This window comes from Cyclopterus lumpus, chromosome 20 (assembly GCF_009769545.1).
Source record: "Cyclopterus lumpus isolate fCycLum1 chromosome 20, fCycLum1.pri, whole genome shotgun sequence".
Taxonomy (NCBI): domain Eukaryota; kingdom Metazoa; phylum Chordata; class Actinopteri; order Perciformes; family Cyclopteridae; genus Cyclopterus; species Cyclopterus lumpus.
In genome coordinates, this window is record NC_046985.1 from 7,576,755 (window position 1) to 7,599,473 (window position 22,719).

The 22,719-nt window shown below is 42.9% G+C and overlaps 2 protein-coding genes across 4 annotated transcripts in view; one reads left to right on the forward strand and one right to left on the reverse strand.

Moving 5' to 3' along the window:
- The first annotated feature begins 1,670 nt into the window (after positions 1-1,670).
- chst2b (carbohydrate (N-acetylglucosamine-6-O) sulfotransferase 2b) lies at positions 1,671-4,444 on the forward strand. Its single transcript, XM_034560679.1, has one exon. The coding sequence runs from the start codon at positions 2,293-2,295 to the stop codon at positions 3,688-3,690; it is 1,398 nt and encodes a 465-aa protein (XP_034416570.1). The 5' UTR covers positions 1,671-2,292; the 3' UTR covers positions 3,691-4,444.
- Positions 4,445-5,573: 1,129 nt separating this feature from the next.
- Positions 5,574-22,719, reverse strand: part of LOC117749798 (sodium/hydrogen exchanger 9-like) — a 51,950-nt gene continuing 34,804 nt past the window's right edge. For 2 of the 3 annotated variants that reach the window (XM_034560569.1, XM_034560570.1), the window contains 4 exons: positions 13,026-13,071; positions 11,288-11,343; positions 6,796-6,901; positions 5,574-6,714 (listed from right to left, as the gene is read on the reverse strand). In XM_034560569.1, coding sequence (XP_034416460.1) covers positions 6,544-6,714; positions 6,796-6,901; positions 11,288-11,343; positions 13,026-13,071 — 379 coding nt within the window. In that variant the 3' untranslated portion in view covers positions 5,574-6,543. Of the gene's footprint in view, positions 6,715-6,795; positions 6,902-11,287; positions 11,344-11,646; positions 11,831-13,025; positions 13,072-22,719 lie in introns of those variants that run through there. The other variant, XR_004611736.1, reaches the window with a different exon arrangement.

Below are 22,719 nucleotides of genomic sequence, written 5' to 3' on the forward strand. Positions count from 1 at the left end.
TTATCCAACAACACAGCCTCCTAGAATGGTCCTTGTTAATCAGACTGAACTACATTATAAACAAAGAAAAAGAACACTATGAACAATGTAGGTGGGACACATACAGACAGGGAAGCCATCGCAAACGGAGGAAGACAGGAAGATAGAAACAAACCTACTCTTTCTAAAACGTGACAGAAAGTCTGAACGATTAACAGTTTTCTAAAACTCCCAAGTTATATAAAATATATATATATAAAAAAGAATATATAGAGCAAAATGTAGGTCAAAATACAGAAACATCTGTTTCTTTGGTCTTGATTGTAAACATTATGGTCCAGCAGAGGGCAGTCTGCACAAAGGATGTTCTTCTATGTGTGGGATGAGTAACCCAAAATGACTACATATGGGATAGAAACATCAGGGTACACTTAACAGAGCATAAAGAGCAATTATTCAATGCGTAGTTCCATAATCCAACCTATATCTAAAAGTACTCACAGCTTCAATTGATCCGTAGCAGATCTCTTCTCAGGAGACAACAAGGCTATTCTGTTTTGTATGACCATATAAACATATAATATAGCTAAATAGCTAAAGAAGATTTTGGTCTGACAAGATATATATTTTATAATAAAATCACCAAACATTACTATAAAGTCCTTAAATCCCGATGTGGATATTATAGGGCCGCAGATTCCTCATCAGGGGTCAAAGGGCCTAACCCCTTTCACTTCTTCTTTTGTACCGTTCTATTGTTCGGGACTGTAATCCCAAACTGGCAAGCCTCTTAGGAAAGATGATTTTCAATCTGCAGAGCATGTGGTTTCCTCTGTTCAAACACATGGCCTTACGGCTTCCCCGGACTTGTCAGTTCCTCGGGAACGGCTGTCGGATGTCACAACTCAGCTGAATCCTCTCGAGAGGAGTGTCAGTCACTGATTTTTTTCCAATACATTCATGACAGAAAAATACTGCAATGTTATTTTAGATCTAATGTTAGCCATTATTTTCAAATATGTATTTGAATCTTTCATCTCAAACAATATCCCTGTGGTACTTTAATAGTAATATAATTGACTGTGAAGTGTTGCTATAACTGTTAATGAATCACAGGCTTTTCCCTTCGGGGTTTGGGCCGGTTTTCGTTTTCTTCTTCTTCTATAGATCCGAGCTACCCTCTTCAGGCTGTAGTGGGGAAAAACAAATACGTTTCATTTGAAATACTGATTAATCTCTATAAAGAGGACACGCATGACGGAGAACATAAATAATAGGAATGTAAATACAGGGCTCCTCATAGAATAACGACTTAAAACAAGATGCATTTAAACAAAGAAAAAGACAATGGGGATTGGTTGAGGTTGTGACGTTATAGCTAAGTAGCCATTAAGCCCCGATTCGGCACGTGCACCTAGTATAGTGTGCAGCTGCACGTCTTCAAAAGAAGGGTGGCGCATGGTCACAAGGATGTAGATAGTGAGCTAGGCCTCTCCAAAACACAACAACAGCATCATTTTTCCCACAATCTACCATTGCTGAGATCCGTGGGAGGCAGAATCGAGCCTTTGCAGCGAGACGGACGCGCCGCTCATCCAATGGACGACGCGCGACGCCGGCCGCGCGGGGCCAATAGAGTCCCCCCCCCACCACCCACCCACCCACACCCACGAGGGCGGGTCTTTGTCCTCGTATTCTGATTGAATCGGTCTAGTTTGTATTTAGTTGGACGAGCGGAGCGGCAAGAAGAGCGAAGGGAGCCTGTCGCTGAACGCGGTGCCCGTGGATACTGTTCACTGATCCGCTCGGTGCAGAGGCGGAATGATGTGAGCTCGTGACGGGCTTCTTTTCTTCTTCTTCTTCTTCTTCTCATTGTCCGCGACGCCGGAGGAGTGTTTGCAGGCTGCACTCGCGAGGATGCATCCGACGGCAACTGCGCAGGGATGCCTCCGCTGAACGTGGTTACGAAAAAGGGCGTCTGTTACAACGATGAAGGCTTCTTCCTTTTTGTTGTGAACAACGGGCCACCCGCAGAATCACTGCAACGCCGCTCGCCATGGTCACCGTGCACGCTCGGCTCACCCGTTCCCGTGAAGAACATTGCGCAGTGCAGTGAAAAACGGGGGATATCGCGTTGTGGATATTTTTTTTCCTTCAAATTCGTGGTGAGTGTTTTTTTTGTAAACCTAATGAGCGGCTATTCGACTGGGCATCGCGTCCCCAGTATCGGCTGTACACATCCCGCAGAGTGTTGGTGCACAGTCCATGTAAGAAGCTTTGTCCAGTGGTGAGAGCCACTCTCCGAGGGTACAGATGAGAGGCAAACAATACCATCAACCACTGAAGTTGACAGCGCCTTGGGAGAAGGATGCTGGCTTTGGGAGGAAGCTTAAAACCTACAGGAATCATACCAAGATCATAGCGCAGCCTGGGATCGTGATGAAAGTCCTCCGCAGGAAGAGGATTGTGTTATTTATGGCCTACTTCTTGCTGCTGGTCCTCACCATGCTCAACTTGGCTAATTATAAATGGACTAAAGAGCCTCAGCAGTGTAATCATCAGATGAGGAGCACCACTTATCAAAGCAGATCTGACATTCGCTTCCTTTACAGGCCCTCGTTGGCGAAAAAGAGACAGCTCATCTATGTTCTGACCACCTGGAGGTCCGGCTCGTCTTTTTTCGGGGAGCTTTTTAACCAAAACCCTGATGTGTTCTTCTTGTATGAGCCGATGTGGCACATCTGGCAGAAACTGTACCCGGGCGATGCAGTGTCTTTACAAGGGGCGGCCAGGGACATGCTTAGCTCCTTATACCGCTGTGATCTGTCTGTTTTTCAACTTTACAACAGCCCTGGGGGCAAGAATTTCACCTCCCTGGGACTATTTGGGGCCACCCTGAATAAAGTGGTGTGCTCCTATCCCCTGTGCTCGGCCTACAGGAAAGAGGTGGTGGGGATGGTGGATGATAAGGTGTGTAAAAAGTGCCCCCCTCAAAGCCTTAGACTGTTGGAGGAGGAGTGCCTCAAATACAGCACCATAGTCATTAAAGGGGTACGCATTTTGGACGTTAACGTGTTAGCCCCACTCATGGAGGATCCATCCTTGGATTTGAAGGTGATACACCTGGTCAGAGACCCGCGGGCAGTCGCCAACTCCAGGATCAAATCCAGACACGGCCTGATAAGGGAGAATCTACAGGTGGTCCGCAGCAGGGATCCCAAGCTCCGCCGGATCCCTTTTGTGGATCCCGGTCACAAAGCCAACAAGAAGGACGGAGCCGACTACCACTCCATCGGAGCCATGGAGGTGATCTGTGACCGCACCTCCAGGACTTTGAGGACTGCCTTAAACCCACCCAGCTGGCTGAAGGGAAAGTACATGGCAGTGCGGTACGAGGACCTGGTGGAGAACCCAGTTAAGACCCTACGGAACATCTACCGCTTTGCCAACCTCACCACCAACCACGACATAGAGTCGTTTGCACTGAACATGACCAGTGGCTCCAGCTCCTCCTCTAAGCCATTCATAGTCTCGTCCAGGAATGCCACACAGGCTGCTAGTGCATGGAGAACAGTGCTCAGCATTCAACAGATCAAACAAGTGGAGGACTACTGTCACCACGCCATGTCGGTTTTGGGGTACGAAAGAGTCCGAACAGCCGGGGAGGCCAAGGACTTGAGCAAATCGCTACTGACATACTCCAAACTGTGAAAACCTACTCTCCACCAAAGACCTTTTAATTTAATGTTCATTTTGCATCGAGTGCCGTTTCCTCTTATTGTGGAATTAAAGCTTTACTTTAACTCAGTGTTCGAGGAGCTCCACTGGCCACATTTGGAATGTATCATGTTTCTCTCTGTTGTGGTATTTGAAGGGACCACTTCTTTTATACTGGAATATTGGATGTGTTCGACAATGTAAGGCCTGTGAACAATGACTTAATTAGTGAAGCTGCAACAATGGAGAAAAAAAACAACAACAACGACAACTGTATAATTCATATATCTTGTTATGATGACTTCTTCAAAGTGAATATTTTTGAGGTTATTTTTGAATGTTCAAAACCGTACAAAAAAAAAATCTGTTTTTTTTTTTCAGTCTCCATACTGTCTGTAAAAGTGAAAATAGTTGATGACAGAAAAACAATGAACTGATTAAAAAAAAAAAAAAAGAAAGAAGCTCATTGCTAATGTTTATTTGTAAGATCTGGTTTAAGTCAGAGACAATCAATACATTGGCTTGTTGATGTGCCATAGGTAGAGGTGTGATGATGAATAGGCCACATCAGAACAGCAGTCGTGCTCTTTATAGATTTTTAAAAAAAGAGGATGTTTTGATTTCTGTCACCAAATCCTCGTCGATGATATCATGCACTGTGGACAATGTCATGGCTCCGGAGCTGGAGAGTCTCTCTCAGCGTCAGTGTCAGCAGCCTGTTCTGCCATTTCAAATGTTTACAATTGCTTGCTCTTATAAAAAACACATGATCTGGGAATATTGCATTGAGTAAAGTTATGCTATTAACATGTATATATTTTTTTATTACATATAGGGTTTGTAATAATTTGTTGCTATTCGCTAAAACTTAAAAGGTGCCCTGTGGAGTTTCTGTTTGCATTCCGCGGTTCTCACCCAAACGCACCACGTATCCTTGTGGTCCAAGTAACGTGTTGAGTGCATTCCCTTCCTTATAAAAAAAATTGCAAAGCAAGTATGAAACTTGCATTGTCACCATCACGGTTTCCCTTTTACCTCTTCTGCCCGTAGATCATATAAAACCATTGCTCTATAATGTTATTAGTGGTGAAACACTCTACAGGGTACCTTTAAGTATGCATCAACATTTTTTTATTCATAATAGTCAAAATTACTGTATTCATTAGTCATTATTATAGTTACTTCAGAACTTCAGAACATAGCCTTATGGGTGTCAGAATTGTCTCAAAAGGGAAAATACTCTAATATCAAATCACTTGAATACAAAGATAAAAGTTAAAGGGACACTTAATGAAAACCACAGCAAAGCTCCTCTTCAACTCCATCAAGCTTTTGTTTAGAGATTTGATCGCACTTCAGTGAAACAGCTCAGTAAAATTTGGTTTGTGATGCTCAAAAAGCCCAAAAATGACACTTGAAAAGCTCAACAATCGTTTCTTTCTCAACAAGGTTCCACAGAAACGTGGTAAGCCCTTGTGTGGAGCTTCTTTCCCCTGCACAGAGATACCTGCTGTGGCTGGTGGGCGTACTTCAATGAGTACTTCTCAATGCCAAAAATAAAATACATGTTTTATTATCATTGAGTGTTCAAATGTTGATGTTTTGATACTTTGAGCATCACTGACCAAAAGCTTTATTGTGCGTCGTGTTGGGATGATATCTTCCAATCTCACCAAATCACACCAAAATTAGTATAATTGTACTCGGAATCAGCCCAATAATAAGAAATTAGACAAAAGACAATTGTATTTTTTGGGGGGGGGGTAACAGTTTCTTTGTGGACTGAACTAAAGCTCGAGCATCTCCGTCTGAGGACTCGTGATGCGTTGTTGTCATTCAGCCTCTGGCTCAGAACAAAACTGGATTCAAAAACATCGTTGCAAACAAAGAATGCATTTTATTTCTCTGCATCAAGCGAGGACTGAAACAGAGGAGCATTCTATTAATGCACCCATGCATTCACAACATAAAATGTAAAAGCCCTCACTTCAAGGACAATGACTGTATTAACAGTCTGCGTAGTCACAAAGCCTAACCTTCACCGATTGGATGTGTGCAGTACACAACTGCTTCACACAAGGGGAACGGGACCCGGAGATTCACAATGATGTACTCACAAAGCAGCAAAGTCCAATCAGAGGAAAGGCTCTTAATATACTTTAGCATTTGGAATTATTTTAGCAAGACACAGAATGAGCAAGTCATGTTGTATATTCAGTGGAATACATTTTGAATACGTTAAAATGATTATAGCAGAAAACAGTGCATTAAAAGTTGAATCAGAAGTTGGGGAAGAGCCGAGTAAAGTTGGCAAAACAATAACATTTTAGCTGATAAAGGGACATTTCGTAACCTTCAATTCGAGAGCAATTCTTCCTGAAGCGTGAAGCCAAGACCTTATGCAAGTAGCAGAAAGCTGCTCCACTGGCAATAATGTGTGACTTAACATGCTGTATTTGAACCAGAAGTGTTGAATTATAAGTTTGCTTGCTGTGTGAAAAGTACACTGAGCACACACACAGGTCAGTTTCCACCTGCAGTTGGTTGTGCTAAACCTGAGGCGCCACTTAAAGCCAGGATTCAGCTTTTTATTTCAGCAAGCCAAGAAAATCATCAGCCGAGCTACAGAAAGAGCAAATGGCCTTTGTGATGTGTCCCTCTGCGAGTGTGTCTCTGCATGCAGGTCAGCACAAGGGGGAGAGCGTGACCTTTCGGGAGCCACCGTAACGCAGACTCCCGGTCGGCTCCCCTCTTAGAGCCATTGACCCCATTCACTGTGGGAGGCAGGGCCTTCGCCTCAGGACAGCAGGGTCTGATGTGCTCGGCTTGGAGATGACTCCTGGAGCGTCAGGCCTCCCTGGCGAGAGCAGGAGCAGTGCCAAGTCCCAGGTCTCCCTCCAGCAGGTCTTCCTGATGTGCTGATCCAGAGTCACCCCCTATAGATCCAAGCGGGTTCTCCGTTTTCACCAACTCTAAGGTGGAGTCCTCTGACTCAGGCTCACACCGCTGCCCTTCGTCCTGAACGACAAGTAGTAACGTTCATTTCGTCCTATTCTCTGAAGATATTTACAGGTTGTATTAACACAAGGGAAGTCTCACCTCCTGGACATGGGGGCTGCTGAAGAGTCTGGCAAGTACCCCACAGCACTGTGGCAGTGAGTCGGCGAGGGGAGGGCCACAATGCGTCAGCAGCGGCTTTAGATATCTGTAACCTTGTTAAGTCAAAGTGGCCGAGGTGTGGGAGTGTCAAAGACAACACAAGAGAGAGGAACATTGTTTCTGTTTAGCCTTTTCCAAATCTGGCTTCAGGCCACCAAGTTTTAATAGGAATCGTTTGAGCAGAACCAAAGTATATCCAACTAGGGACACATTTACTGAGATATGTGAAATGTGGCAGTTGTTGTCTTTCCACTGATGTGCTTTAGAGAGTTCATAAAGGTTCAGAATGGGGTGGGGGTGTGTGTGGGGGGGAGTTAATGTTTAGCCACAGATGTTGGAGGGAAAATCGGGACACTGACTATTATTTATTAGACTAGAAAGTATTGTTTGGAGTGAGTAATTCTTTTCTGCTGGGTAGCTGTAATAAGAAACAAAAGCCAACAATACAATATGCAATGAAGAAATATTTTCCAGCAGTGGGGGTAGAACTTGACAGATAAACAAAAGGCATCAATGCAAGAGGGGTCACTCTTGCAGTCGTTTTGAAATTTGAGGCAAGTGATGGTATATTTGGTAAAGTGTCATGGAGGGGTTGTGGGCTTTAAATGTAGGTAGTGACTTCATAATAACAAAGACATATTGTCTTCTATTATATTATCCTCTATTCAGGCCAGATTGCTCCACACAATAGCTTGGTGACAGCCGATCCTGTGACACACCTGATTCTGTATCCTCTCCATTACAGACCCTTACAAATTACAGCGCTCAAACTAGCTTTCAGTTGAAAAAAGGTTCTGATAATAATTGCCCTTCTGCAGGCGTTTGCACATTGCTCTCCTTGCGCCTCGGAAGAAAAGACAAAACAATATTTCACCAATGCTATGATTACTGTACAAACCTTTGCACCTCAGAGCCTATGATGACTTATGTTGTACTTAGGCAGCACACAAGTACACAATGCCCTGGCATAAAGCACATAAAACAAAGAGCACAGGCAAATGATCTAATATGTTTTTTGGCACCAATTCTTATGCTCTGTTGCTTTTATCAGCAATATGCAAGAGGTGGGAATGATGGGCCCTAATTCTGCCAGCGAGAACAAGCACAGGGCTGGAGGATGAAGAGGTAGAAAGGAGGAATAATGACTTCCTGGGGACCTGCAGGAAGGAGTTGTCTTCATGTCGGCATGGTGTCCTCCTGTTCCACGCTGGCATAACACCAGTCAGCATTGGTAATTATAACTGCTTGAGCTGCACAATGGTGTCAGGTTGTGTGTGCGTGTGTGTGTGTTTATGAGTATTAAAAGGTGCTGAGGAGTTGTGTGGGGGGAGAAACCCAACTGCTGCCTCAGCCATTTGCCTTTTCCTGACCTCAACTAGGACGAGAGATAAATAGATTGATACAGGTATAGATTATAATAGGTGAAAGCATCTTGTTTATGCATAGTTTCTAATGTAATAATCTAAGAATATCATTCTCTGGCTGTGACCATATTCCCACGTTAAAGTATTCCTTTAGAACTTGTTTGTGGATGTACCAAAAAAATGATTGTCATTACTTTATACTTCCACTCTACTACATTTCAGAGAAAATATTGTACTTTATATCTCACTATATTTAACTGACAGCTGCAGCTACTGTTTAATATATAGATTCCGAATTGACATACAACTCATATCATTATCTTATCAAATATCATGGAAATGTAGAGTCGCTGTATTTACAACCCCACAGTATAATGAAAGGTTTCTCACACAAATGTCAGCAGCACATGCAAATTACAGTTGGTGACCAGTTTTGCATTGTTTATGCCATGCTACTGTGGTGTATTATATAATATCACAAATATATGAAACACGAGAGATTTAACTCCCGAGTCACGCCACCGACTCATCCAAACTGCATAATGCAGCCACCCCGGGTAGCCTCTGGGAAGCCAGAGTCAAAACAAAAACAGCAGTTGCCCGCCCTGAAACCACAGCCTGCAAACCACTTCAGCAGGAAAGATCAGACGGGCTTTGATGTCCGTCAAAAACACTGCTGAAGAGTAAAATGTTTGTCCTAATGAGCCTTAAAGCCAGGCCGGCAGGGAAACGTTTAAGGAAGCAGCAGTGAGCATTCAGGCCGAGACGCCGGCAAGCCGAGCTGAGGTTCAATTAACTGGCAGCGGGTTCCAGGCTGCTCTCACCTGGTCCACATCAAAGCATCTCGATAATACGCCTTTCTTTTCCAACATTAAGAAACTATGGCCAGGTGTGATTCTTTCATCCTGCTCACAGCTTCTCTATCTCTCTTACTCGCACAATTTACATGCAGATTTAAACCCCAAAAACAGCACACACATAGAGAGCTGGCCTGGCTCTGTCCGAAGGTGAAATATCAGACGGCTCAATAAACAAACAAGATGCAACATGTTAGTCGTGATGCTAAGCTATGGCAACCAGCTGTTGAGTCTGCTGCCTGTTGTTCAGTGTGTGTTGTCAGAAACTTTGTATCATTCTATGTCAGATGACCATCATTTTGAAATTCCATCAAGTATTGACTGAAAAACACCTCTGCCAGAATTGAATATTTAATTGAGAGTACATTTACGCAACGACTAAAAGTTTCTTTGTGACAACTAGCAGTCGGTTCTGAGAAAGATGGCACAGCTCCTTCAACCACATTCACCTTTTTTTTGCATTTAGTGGTTTAAAAGCCTGAATTGTGTTCGATCGCTAATCCTTACACAACAATCCATAAAGTAATCCATGAGTGTTTTTGTAAAAAACTAAATGAAAAGGTAAGGCAAAACAAAGGTCAAAGCACAAAATATGAACACGATTCCAAGGATTTTCAGAGATGAGTCTAAATGTATTCGGTTGTAATGGTGGATAGTTACATAGTTATGAGTGTCTCACTCATCTAACACCATCCTATCGGGATGAAGCTTTTCAGCAGCATGGACACGGAGACTTGTGACAAAGGAACAACGAAGAGGCAATATACTGAATGAAATGATCCTTTCCAATATCTATGAATCACTTGAAGGTAGTATTACCAGATCATCCCCGTTGATTACATTTTAGATGACATGCAAAGAACAAAGTGAAAAAATACCTCTACATCTAGTGGGGCCACGTTAACACGGACATGAACAGAAAATACATCGGTTTGAAAACTGATGTTCATTTTTTCCTCTGTCAATATGAAATGTTTTGACAGTAATTTTATTGTATTTCATGTATGCTATCATCATAATTATAGATGAATTCATTTGTATTCATCTGGCCCAATGAACACAACTTCAGAGGAAATACCTTCTAAAGACTCTGTAAACTCTGCTTCCTAATTAGAGTGTCATACTGTTATTAACATGAATCAACAAGCCCAAATATGCTGTTGTTTCTAACACTGTTGGACAATTTGTTGAAAACTAAGCAATTTATACATTTAGCTTGACTCACAGAAGATTATTATTTCCATAAACAGCTCCATTTTGCCAAAACCTGCCGTGCTAAACCTGCTCTCTTTGCAATTTTTCTAAAGCACAGTGAGTGCCTATTGATTTACGAACACCGTCAATTCCTTTACTGTATGTCCCCTAACAGTTATTCACTCAAAAACAAATAATCAAATATCAAACGTTAACACACTCATGCATTAAACGAAAGCCCTAGCAGACACACATTCATTGTTTTGCAGTGGAGATAGAGTCCATCAAATAAAATGATGTCCTCCCACCGAGCACCAGGCCAGGTCATGAGGCCATTAAGTGGTCACATTAGATCAGCTTAAACTTAATGAAGTCTGCATGAAACTCTGCTGCAGAGGCCAGGACTGTATTCTTACTGCCAAAATGATTTAACTACATTCTCTGCTTACAGGATCCCAGCTCACGGTGTAGTCAACAGCAAGTAAATTAAAGTAAATTATATTGGGGAACACCATTTCTTGCTACAAGTTAGATGAAAATATAATTATTGTTTGCATGTCTGTAGGGTAAACATAAGGCTTGTTAGCTTGGCTGAGCATGCAGACTGGAAACAAGTGAAACAGCCGGCACGGCTCTGTCCAAAGTGAACTACATCAGGTTGTGGTTTCACCCCGTGTACAACCCTGTGTTCTTTTATGCACTTTGATATTGTGTGAAACTTACGTGTGAGCATAGCCAGGATTGTTGTTTCCTTTATGCCGCACACTTGGGTAAACTGTTTCAAAATACCCCTCAAATATGCTTAAATAGACCCAATCACGCAACCTGAAGCAGTTCATGAACTTCCTGTTTGTTCTGCCATCACACTACACAAGAGTCTTTCTTCACATTCCCTTAAATTAATCGCTCTTTTCCTTGTACTCACTGTATGGTACGACTCCACAGACCAGTGCATTAACCATTGTGAGTTTGAGCAGATGTGAGAGTGCTTTTGAGAAGAAAGCAGTGAAAGGATACTTGTAGTCCAGACGGTGCCACAGGCCTCCTGATGTGTCTGGCCTCCCTGTAGCGACCTGTAGACCATGAGAGAACCACTGTTACTCATTGGTACATTAAGACCCTCTGGGGTGGCTATACATGCTGCCTGATGGAAAGACTGAAAGCCTGCACCCCTGGATAGTCAGCGGGGCCATATCCAATGACCTCAGTTTTTACAAGTGGGACCAAGGGTAATCTTGTTCGAGTCCCAAGAGGTGCCTCCTCGCTACAGTGAGAACACGCCCCCAGCAGTGGGCAAGGTTACATTGAACTATTTCCATGAGAAAGACCCAGATAATTGGCCTCACCTTTCCCCTGAGATCCTCTACCACCCTCACCTGCCATGTTGCCTATTCTGTCCGCCCCCTTGGCCTCGTAATGCCAGGGAGCTGCCCGGTCCCATTCACAGTGTGCAGATAAGCCAGGTCAAATAAGAAGATGAAAGAGAGGGGATGGAGAGCTGCTGGGAAGCACTGATGGAAAGGCGGGACCCCGTGTGAGTGTGTGAGTCGGTGGACGTATCTGCACGACAAAAAAAATGCACACTCAAGAGTGCCTGTGTGCTGGCAAGTATGTGTCATTTAGCAGGAAGCAAAAAGCGCATTCCTCCTCTTGAACCTTTCTCACTTTAATGTCATGCAGTCTTAAAATAAACAACACAGCCAAGCTTTATGTGTCAGTGGAAGAGGATGGCAGGATATACTGTAAATACATGCTGTGCACAGTATGTGTAGAAATTCTGCATATTGTTGTCTCTGTGATGTACAGCAAAAAAAACAACTTTAAAAATACTCTGTAACATTAGTCAAGCATGTGACGCAGTAGAGCCCTGCAGCCCTTTAGTGGTAATTAAACATAGCTGTTAACCAAATGACGTTTCATTGTGTTTGAATGTGAGCGTGCCTCTCCCACTTTGTTCAGTTCCCTCCAGAGGGGAGAGCTGTGATGCTAAGCAGAGAACACAGCGTACAGCACACGATCCTCTGCATATTACATGTGAACATTATATTGCGGTGAAGAAATGAAAGAGGGAGACTATGTTATTACAGTCAAACAAGCTGGACGACGGTGGAAAACTATGACAATAAACACACTTTGACGCAAAGCAGCAAAACAGCTGCTGACGGGTTTTTTTTCCTTCGTATTTTGACGTGATAAACGACGTGTTAGGGCAGTTAATCGTAATGTGGCTATATGCAAACAAAAAGTGAAATATTAATTTTCATTAGCTATGTAAACAGCTTTAATAGGAATATTGTTTTTTTTCCGGAATACGGCCAACAACTGTAATATTTGGTGCATGTAAACGTAGTCAATGTAACTTAAGAAAGAATTGTGAATGAGTGATTAATAGAAACTGTTGGGCTTCCATCTGCTAATGCCATCTGCAAAGCAAAGTTTATTTTTAATTGTTATTTATCGAGATTCTAAAGAGATATCATAATGAAGATAATTTGATTACTCATTATTGTATTTTTGAAGCCTTCACAGCTGTTTTTCTGTAATTCTTCTCTTCATACTTTGGGAATTAGCTCCGCATTTTTTAAATGTTATGTATACGGGCAGATACCTTTTTATGACAAATGCAACTATAGAAGATATAACATCTAGATTGTTGTGGCACTGCAGATTACAAAACATCTCAATGCCAGAGAGGACGAAGACTGCAGCAATAAACAACATGGATTACTGAATAGTGACAAAAAGGGGCTTTTACCTCAAGAGAAAGGTCCTCTGGATTTTCATCTGCATTCACACCCACTCTGTCGTAAAATGAAAAAAGAAAAGAAGCACAGTCATACTCTATCTCAATAGAACACAATGAAGAGGAGACAAAGACACATCCCAGGGGGTTGATTCTCCACTGCATGTGAAGCTACACCTGTTTACAAGTCAGTCTAGCTTTGCCATGAAAGTGACAGTCAGCGATGAGACCGGCTCAGTTTGAACCTGACCTTTCAAACAGTTTCACCGAAATCAGCCTCGTCTTCCACACGACACCTGGAAAATGTCAGCCGAGTAAAACCTCTGCTGAATGACAAACGACTGTGCAATTATGCTTGATATTCTGTGCGTCTGCAATTATTACACCGTGTGGGTTGGGGGGTGGGGGTGTGTGTGTGTGTGTGGGGGGGGGGGGTGCGCCACACTCTGCTGCAGGCCGACTGGAGCGACATGGCTGAGGGGAGAGGCCGCTCTGAATTGAAATAAAGTGACTCAGCGCTGGCCAGCGACAGCCTTGTGAGCTGCTTCATTGGAAGACAGTGCGCATGCATTCCTTGCATCTACACGTGTGCCGAAACACCCACGCTGAAGCGCCATCACACCATATTTCTCCCTGAATCTGAAATCAAAGGCCGACGACAACTTTGTCGCATTTTCTGAAGACACGTGACGATCATTTTTGATACAACCCGAAATCGTATCATTTAAGGTTATACAACAGCACAACAAAACAAACAAAGAACCTCCATGCAGTACACTGAAGGTATAACATTTCCCACAGAGCTTGGTGGGATGCTGTCGATGTCCGTTCCAACAGGTCAGCAGTTACCTCTAATAGCCTAGCATTACTGCTGCAAGGCTCAGTGCCACTGTGCAGAGTGCAGTTTGAATGTGCTGACGCGTAAGCCTTTCACTGGGAGGCTGCAACAACACAACAGGGAGGAGATTCTTTAATGTGCAGATTTGTGTCTTGGCTGCATTCCCTCCGGTGTTTGTCTCCTTTGTTTTTTTGTGTGCATTTTCTCCATTTCTGATCGTTGCTCTTGTTGTTATCGGTTCTTACATTTCAGGTTCGTCTTTGTTTTTGACCACGGTATTATGAATCCGTTGATATCAAAACATCCTGGACATTGTTGTACTTGGTAACTAATTTGATTTTCCCATCAAAGCATTCATCATTGAGCCATTTCCCTTTGTTTGTTCTTCCTCTGTTTTTTCCCCTTTAAGTTCCTCTCTACACCCATCTTTATTTGGACCACATCCATCTTTGTCTCTTTCAGCTTCTTTTGTACCAAAGAGATTTAGAAAATCTTTCTCTCCACTCTCCGCTTTCATTGTCCTTCACTTTCATCCAACTCTTTCTCTACTCAACATCACATCACTCTTCCTCCCTTCATCACCTCCTCCTGTTATGACTGTTTCTTTGTCTCCTCCTACAAACTCTCTGCCCACCATGTGTATTTATTCTTCTTGCCAGAACAGCAGAGAGAGGCACTAAGGTTGAAGTTATGCTGAAAACTGCACAGGGATGAAGGTCTTTGAGATCTTTTTTTCAATGATGCAAAGTTATCCCGGGTCGACACTGGAGCAAGTTGTCTTGGTGCAAAGTGTTTTGGCAAACACTCTCCGAAGGGAAAGGCTGGGACAGGCTCTAACGGCCGGCCCTATGCACGCCGCATTCAGCCGGTGGGACACATTCCACTGCGGCAGACAGGCTCCGAGCTAAGCCGATAGAAAAAGGAAAGATAAGGTTTGAGTCGGAAAAGGAACACAAGCTGAGGGGGTAGAGCAACAGGAAAAAAAAAAAGAGAGAATAGGGGGAGGGGAGCAAAAATAAGAGAATGAGTTCCAGATTCCTGACCATGATGGTGTGTGAGAGAGTCTGCAGTGACATGAGAGTCACACAATGAGTTGGTGCTGGTGAGCGTGTTGGAGAGGGAGCGATGGCGATTTGGGGACTTTGTGAGTGAACGATTGACTAGCGATGACGGAACAAGACAGAGAAAAAGGCATGAAAGAGAATAGAAAAGAGCTTTCTCTCTCAACATGGAAGCCAGAGAGGAACAAGGGAAACGAGGCGGGGCGCGTTAGTGCGTGGGACGAAGGTTTTGTGTATTGTGTCATGGGGAGAATATTTAGCATTCTGCTCTCACGTTTTCAGATTGATATGACCCCTGAGAGCTGTTACCCTTATTTTGCACACACTGAGACTCAATAAAGTGTAAACTTATCTGACAACTCTGGGACGATGAGTTTACAGGAAAGAAAAGAGTGAAAGTGGACATGAGGCACACGCTGGGAGAGGAACGTCTGTAATCCTTGCATACATTTATATCAACAGCTCAGGTCCAAGACAACAGCTGAGTCACGAATACTTCTGTCATGAGCCTCCACAGGAGTATGCGGTCCTGTCATGGCCCAGTTACCTCCCAAAACGAGGTGCAGTTCCCAATTCTGCAGGGAAACCCAGCCCCTGTAATAAAACCCAGTCGGAAGAGAAAAGCACAATACAGTAACTCAATCTTTCCGCAATCTGGCAGCATTGTACGTTTAGGTTGTGGCTGCCATCCTGCCGGTATATCCGCAGCCTCCAGAATCAACGTCGATGCTTCCTTTTCTGTTAATGAGCTCTTTATGGGCTGATACAATCTCCGTGTGGCGAGCTTCGCTGTGACTAAAATATCTCTGGTCACGTTCCAGGATGACAAAGCGCTCTGCACAGGGCCTTCTCGGACGACTCATCCAGGCTTTTGGGGAATGTTGCTATTAATATGAACACGTTTTAAGGTTTCTGTGTTTGGGCTTTTTTTTAAAAGACGGATAGAGAACGCTTTTTTACTACATGTATATTATCCAATGCATTTAGTGCAAAAAAAAGGATGAAATAGCACTCCAGGATGGATGAAGAAAGCACTCGCGGTCACCCATAAACACCTCCGATTTAAATTGCTCTACCTCACAGACAAGAGGAAGAGCAAAATAACTTGGCCTTGAGCAGTGATGCAGCTGTGTGTGTGTATGTGTGTGTGTGTGTGTGTGCACATGCATGTTTGCCTGCATCTCTGTAGCGTTGTCATCACAGACAGTGGTGGTGTAGGCGCACGACACGAGGCCTCAAGAGAAGACGTCACAACATCACAGACACGTCGACTGCTTTGCACAAACGGCTCATTTATAAAACATCGTACCTCGGAGGCAGCTACGGGTAGAAGTTAACCGTGTTTGAGGTGCAGGCAAAACATTTCCCTCGCAATCGTTTCCTCAGGAGGAGCACATCTCCTCTGGATGTGATTAGCAGTACTAGTTAATACACATTCAGATGAGTTCAAGGACTCAAGTAGCACACTCCCCTCTGCTGTGCTCACTTTGAGAGCGAGAGGATGAGAGAGAAATAGACGGTGGAGCACAGAGAGATGGAAACGGGGGACAAAGACAGTCAGAGTCTCACAGGGACTGTGTTTGCTCTATACTGAGAGTTTGGACAAGAGGAAAGCTGTAAGTCATCCTCCCAGTTTCCTGTTTGCAAATCACCAGAGATTCACATGGACTTCCTATTCGACAGCATATGTGGAACCAGTATCAAAATGAACGCCATGCACAACAGTTATATTATCAGTATAATATTATATTAAAATATTATCTTATTTATGTATATGTATATATATATATATATACATATACATAAATAAGGGGCAAGGTGGTATAACCGGTATGACTGGCAGATCGGTGAAATTATGTGAATCTGGCTAAACTGTTTCCCATTTAGATTTAAATTGTCACATTTAATTAAGGTGCATCGCAATCGCAATCAATAATAATGCATTTATCTGCACACTACGCAGGGCAATAATTGTTGCAATAGATGGCAATACAAGCACCATCTTTCCTCTACTCAAAAAGGGAACATGTCAGTGACTATGACGTATATGCTCCGGCACAAGTAGTTCCAGCAGTCGTGTAGAAAAAGAAGAAAAAGTCCACAATGCTGACATCAGTGACTCAGACCCTGACGGCAAGATCTCATTGTATTGACTGAAGTGATGAGAGTGGGTGATAAGAAACACCATCAGTGCAAGGACTTTATAAAAGGAAGGACTGTGCAAAGACATGGTCCTCATTCAAACTGTGGAGACGACTTCAAATGAGCAGTATGAAATGTGTTATGCTCCTATGAGTTAAAAGCATATTTGAATATCTAATGGAACAGTTTGTCGTGATCACATCCGTTTCTCTGATTACAACTGAAATCATAGGCCTTTACTGTTGTAACTGTTGTTTACATAATTCCCTATAAGACGGATCTTTGAGAGCATCAGAATATTTATAACCGATGTATTAAAAGAGCTGTCAATCAAATTGGAAGAGACTGCAGGTTGCGACACAAAGAATACATTGAATCTGTGATATGTGCTAACGAACCACACACATTTCACCCCAAAATGCACACACAAACACACACACACACGCACACACGCACACACGCACACACGCACACACACGCACACACACACACGCACACACACACACACACACACACACACACACACACACACACACACACACACACACACACACACACACACATTGCAGCCTCCACAACACAAGTATTTTAATAGTTCACTGATAACAACCTCAACTCAACAAATAATACTATCCCAGCATATTGTACTGCCTTTCAAATTCAAATTCATTTCTAATTATATGAAGAAATAAAAAGTATATTCTGTGTATATATATATATATATATATATATATATATATATATATATATATATATATATATATATATATATATATTGACTTAAATGTTAGGTCATAATGCAAAGCTTTGCAGAAGATGTTTACTTCATGAGGTACTGGGAGCCGTACATCTCTCAGTGTTACAACTCTGCAGTAGATAAGGAAATAAAACAAAGAGCAATACCACATAAGCTTCCTTTCCTTTTACTGCAGTGATACAAAAGAACAATCCATATATGACCAAGTCTCTGACTAGTCAATCTACTGAAACCTAGAGTGAGAGTCCCACCGCTGGTAGAAAAATAAAATTGGCGCTTGTCGGTCTGTGTGTGTGTGTGTGTGTGTATGTGTATGTGTGCTCTCACATGCACGTGTGAACGTGATATGAGTCAAACATCCATCTGTGCATGTTGCAGTGGGCTGCAAAGCATTAAAATAAGAACAGGGTTCATTGTCTCAGAGATAATGTCTTTTGGCAGAGATCTCATTGAACAATCTAACCTTCCATATTCCACACTGATGAATGATCACCCACTCAACAGCGGTTGAGTTATCATGTCTGTGGTTTAATCTGAGGTATGAGGGATAATTATGTAACGCCATCTTAACTACTCACAAACCCAATAACAGTCATAACTTTGACATTTTCACTGTTTTTAAATGCACTTGAGCGATATTACAACTTGTAATTTAAATGTATTCAAGCATAGTTTATCAAAGTATTCGTCATGACCAATGCTAATTGACTGACAGAAAGGCTGTAAATAAACCAGAGTGAGACATATTTATTCTGAAGAATTGATCTTTCAAGTGTTATTTATGTGGTATTGTGTTCACAGTAGTTAGTAAGAACCTGTGAAGCTCAATGTGATTAGCAATATCAATCTTACTCCTGGCAATCAAGGGAATGAACATACTTTCCAAAATTACCAACTATGTGTTTATTGCTGTTGTCTATAACCAGATATAGTTTTTCAATTGTTTTTAATTGTGCATGTGTACAACTACAGCCATCAGATCAATGTATGTATGAAAAAAGTTAATTTCTTATGGCAATGTAGGGTACAAAAACCCAAAGCAAATTGAACGTATCAGTAATGTGCCACTTGTACTGCCTCAGTATTGTAGGTACAGTACTTTAGATTAAAGATAATAAGTATACTTTGCTACTTTCTTCATCATGTCATTGCTGTAGGGATCATTACTGTACTACTTGTCTGAGATTTAAGGTGAGAAACAAGAGGAAAAACTGTAATAATACTGTAACGTATCTCAGTTTGAGACTCTCGTTGTCTATCTCTGTGTCAACAGCTGGGGAAGATGACACCCCTCCACCATGGAAGCTGGCAGCCATCAGCGTTTGAAACGGTGTCGGTTTATCAGGAGGGGAGTCTTTTAGCATTTCAGCCAGCTGGATCCCTGTGGACTGACAGGGACAGTTGGAAGCAGAGGAGGCTGTGGGAGCCAACGATATTTTCATCACACAGAATTCATTTCCCTTCTCACAACGATCACCTGGATGTCTCAGCACGACACAGGGAAATGGCCTAAATTTAGCCCGGTGGATATGGGATACGGAGCAAGTATTGTCTGGAAAGCACCGGAAGATAACATTGATCAAACTACTATTACGTCTTTTTTAATACAAACTATATTTCGAATTTAAACGAGGAAATAAGTGTTGGGTTACAGTTTGGGTTTGAGTTCAAAAGAAGTCTGTGCTTTTATTACATTATTTTGTTCATTTGGCAATGTTTTTAGACCATGCTAGCTAGATGAAAGAGTGTGAACAATGTTTATTCTCTAAAGACACCAGTTCTACTTTGTTTCCCTGAATATTGAGATATTACCTTTGAAGAAAAGAGCTACAACAACCCGCCCACCAGTTTTGATGGTGCAGATCTACTGCCTTTAAGAAATAATACCATTACTTTTGACACATATATTACTAGTCAGCTATATTGCCAGCTCAAAAGCTCTGGTCAAATAAAAAACATTTGACTATTGGCATGTAATCAAAGCTATGCAATACACATGTATAATAGCTATTTAAATGATATGCATTGCAAGATAGGACTTAATAAATTCACATAATACACTTAAGCTGATATACATTTATTTAGATGGGCTTTTCTTTTAGGTGTTGCTGTTGCCCTGTAAGCAATACACCGACTATGAATAAGTACCTCGTGCAGCTCCACTTAAATTCCAATCTGTCCCGTACATTTTCTGAAGTTTGGAACTATTAATGACTGTATAGAAGTGTAGGCCGGGCACAAACATGGACGGCTATGCCAAAGTCTCTCAAGCCGCATGTCAGGTCCTTGTTGAATTGCTCTAGAAACCTCAAGCTGTTTAATGATTTTTAATGACTGGCAAAGTGTTTCAACTGAAAATACAATAATAGCCTGTTACATTACTGCTCAGTGATGTGAGTAATGAGCACGGCGCACTGGGAATTCATAATGACAAGGTGGCTGTGGTCAGTGAAAAAACAACTAATTTAAAAAACAAGATCGTTGATGAAGTTTTTAATAACTGGACTAGTCCAATAGCACTTGCATGCGGGTCTATTTGAGCTTGGACAATATTCTTAATTGAGGTACAGAAGAAATCCCTTTACATGGCTTTATGTCTCCTTCCTTCTTTGTCTGATAACGCCGGTGGAACTCCTTCATGCTTGGATCTGAGGTCTTGATGCAGAGTTTTATTTTTGGACAGTGCCACATCTATATTGTAGAGAATCAAGGATTCTGCTGGCATCAGGAGAATCTCAAAGAAAGGACAGAGCGGTGTGCGGATTAGCATGACGAGGCACTTGCAACAACGGTGGCCTGTTTGTGTGTGTTATATATGGCACTGGGCTAATGGTGCACTGGAGGGATGTCCTTGTCTTTCTTTTACAGGGAAATGGCCTGCGTTTGTATTTTTGTAATACACCTCAAGTTTAAAAGAGGAAGTAAATTAAAGCTGCACTAAATCGAGACATGATAAAACTGTGACCACTGTAAGATTTTTCAAGTGGAACTGACACTGGTACACTGGTAAGATAGTGGTTAGAGAATATGAGGAAATTGTATTTCTGTGTGTCTGCTGCCATAGCAGCTCGCTGTTCAGGGTGACTATTAGTCGAATCTGCCAGATAAATCAGTGTCAAGCCACTGTCTCACGACCCCCAGGCCTGGTGCTGGTGAAATGTCATGTCTGTAGACCTACGCATGCATTTGTTGCAGCTGCACAAGTGGTCAGTAATAGTCGATTTGGAGCCGACCTTCTTCCACCTGCTCGCTCATCTGCTGTCGCATCACTCTCTCTCTCCCTCTCACACTAACGCATTCTTCACAACTCTGCTGCTGTGGGGGGATATTGTTCTCCATATGTAGGTGCTGATGAAATTTGAGGTCGAGTGGTGAATTATTTAAGAGGGAGGATTATGAAAGCAGCTTCTTGGCACGTTGCTAGTGGGTACGAATCGATACCCACTAGCCCCCCCCCCCCCTCTCCCCCACCCCCTGAAAACACAGACCCTCTGAACAGAAGTCCAGACACATGGCCACGGGACACAGCAGGCTGGACAGCCAGATGCACTGTGCCAGTGCGCGCAAGAGGCTTGATGAAATACAGTACATGAGAAAGCCAGAAAGAGGATGGGATTGTGCATCTGTGTGTGTCTCTGCGTGTGAGGCTGACAGAAGGGCCTAATGCGGACTGACCACATCTACAGGAACAGATGGCCAACTCAAGGCCTGCCAAGTCTATTCTTCTTTTCCTGTGGGTCTACAGTCAGAGTCAGAGGGCCACACACACACACACACACACACACACGCGCGCGCGCCAACATTTCTGTGGGTGAAGTCTGACCCTTCGCGATAACAGTTTCTTATAGTAGCTTTTGATGCAGATTGGATTTCATGGATTTGATTTGTGCAATGCCGGAGTCTTTCAAGACTGAATAAATGACTCTGATTCGGCACTCAATCTCTCGTTTCACTTGATTGTTTTATAGTGAGTTAGTTTATGTCCATTTTTCTCTCTGTACCCCCCCCCCCCCCCCCCCCCCCCTCTCTTTTCGCTCTGTGTGTGCCCATTCTGCTGAACCATTAAATCCGCCTTTCTTTTCTCATCTGTGTATTGGGAGTCTGTGTTTGGCCGACGCTGTTGTTCTCTCTTTGGCAAATGATTTCCTGCCTCGAGAGCAAGCAGTTGGGACCGAACAAGAACCACCTCAGGGAGCTTACTCTTCACAGCACCAATCAAAGAGAAATGGACAGGTTTCAACCTTGTGGTTGCGGGGCAGAGCGGTTCATCATTCACGAGACAGAAGGAAATCATAACTGACTCACAAAGAATACATAGTGTTACCTTGAGGGGTAACTCGGTATGCATGTGCCTTATCAATGACAGGGAGTGGAGGAAAAGGCCAAACAAAAGAAATGACAGATCAGTATCTTAGGAGACGGATGCATCCTCTCAAGCAGTGGACCTTACAAAGGTTTCACAAACTAAGAGTCCTTAATGCGAGGATAATGTCAGAGGAAGGAATACTACTACTAACAATCCAGGAAGTCCAAATAAATAAACATTCTCTCTCTCTCTCTCTCTCTCTCTCTCTCTGTCTCTCTCTCTCATTGTTCCAGAAACTGAGGGCTGAAATTATGGAGGGCTAAAAATAATGGCTCTATAAATAAGAGGTGCCCGTTGAGAGTGATTGAGAGGCGAGGTCGCTAGGCAGCTGGGGATGCTGGGTAAGTTGGATTCATTAGCGCTCTCGGCTTCCAAAGAGTGGCCCCCACAATCCTCCCACACAAACACACGGCACAGTTTCCTCATGATCAACACACACACACACACACACACACACACACACTGATGCAGCGTTGGCTGTGAGTGTTTCAAATACACTTTCTATCTCTACCTCCGCAGTTCTCTGCAGTGTTGCACATTTA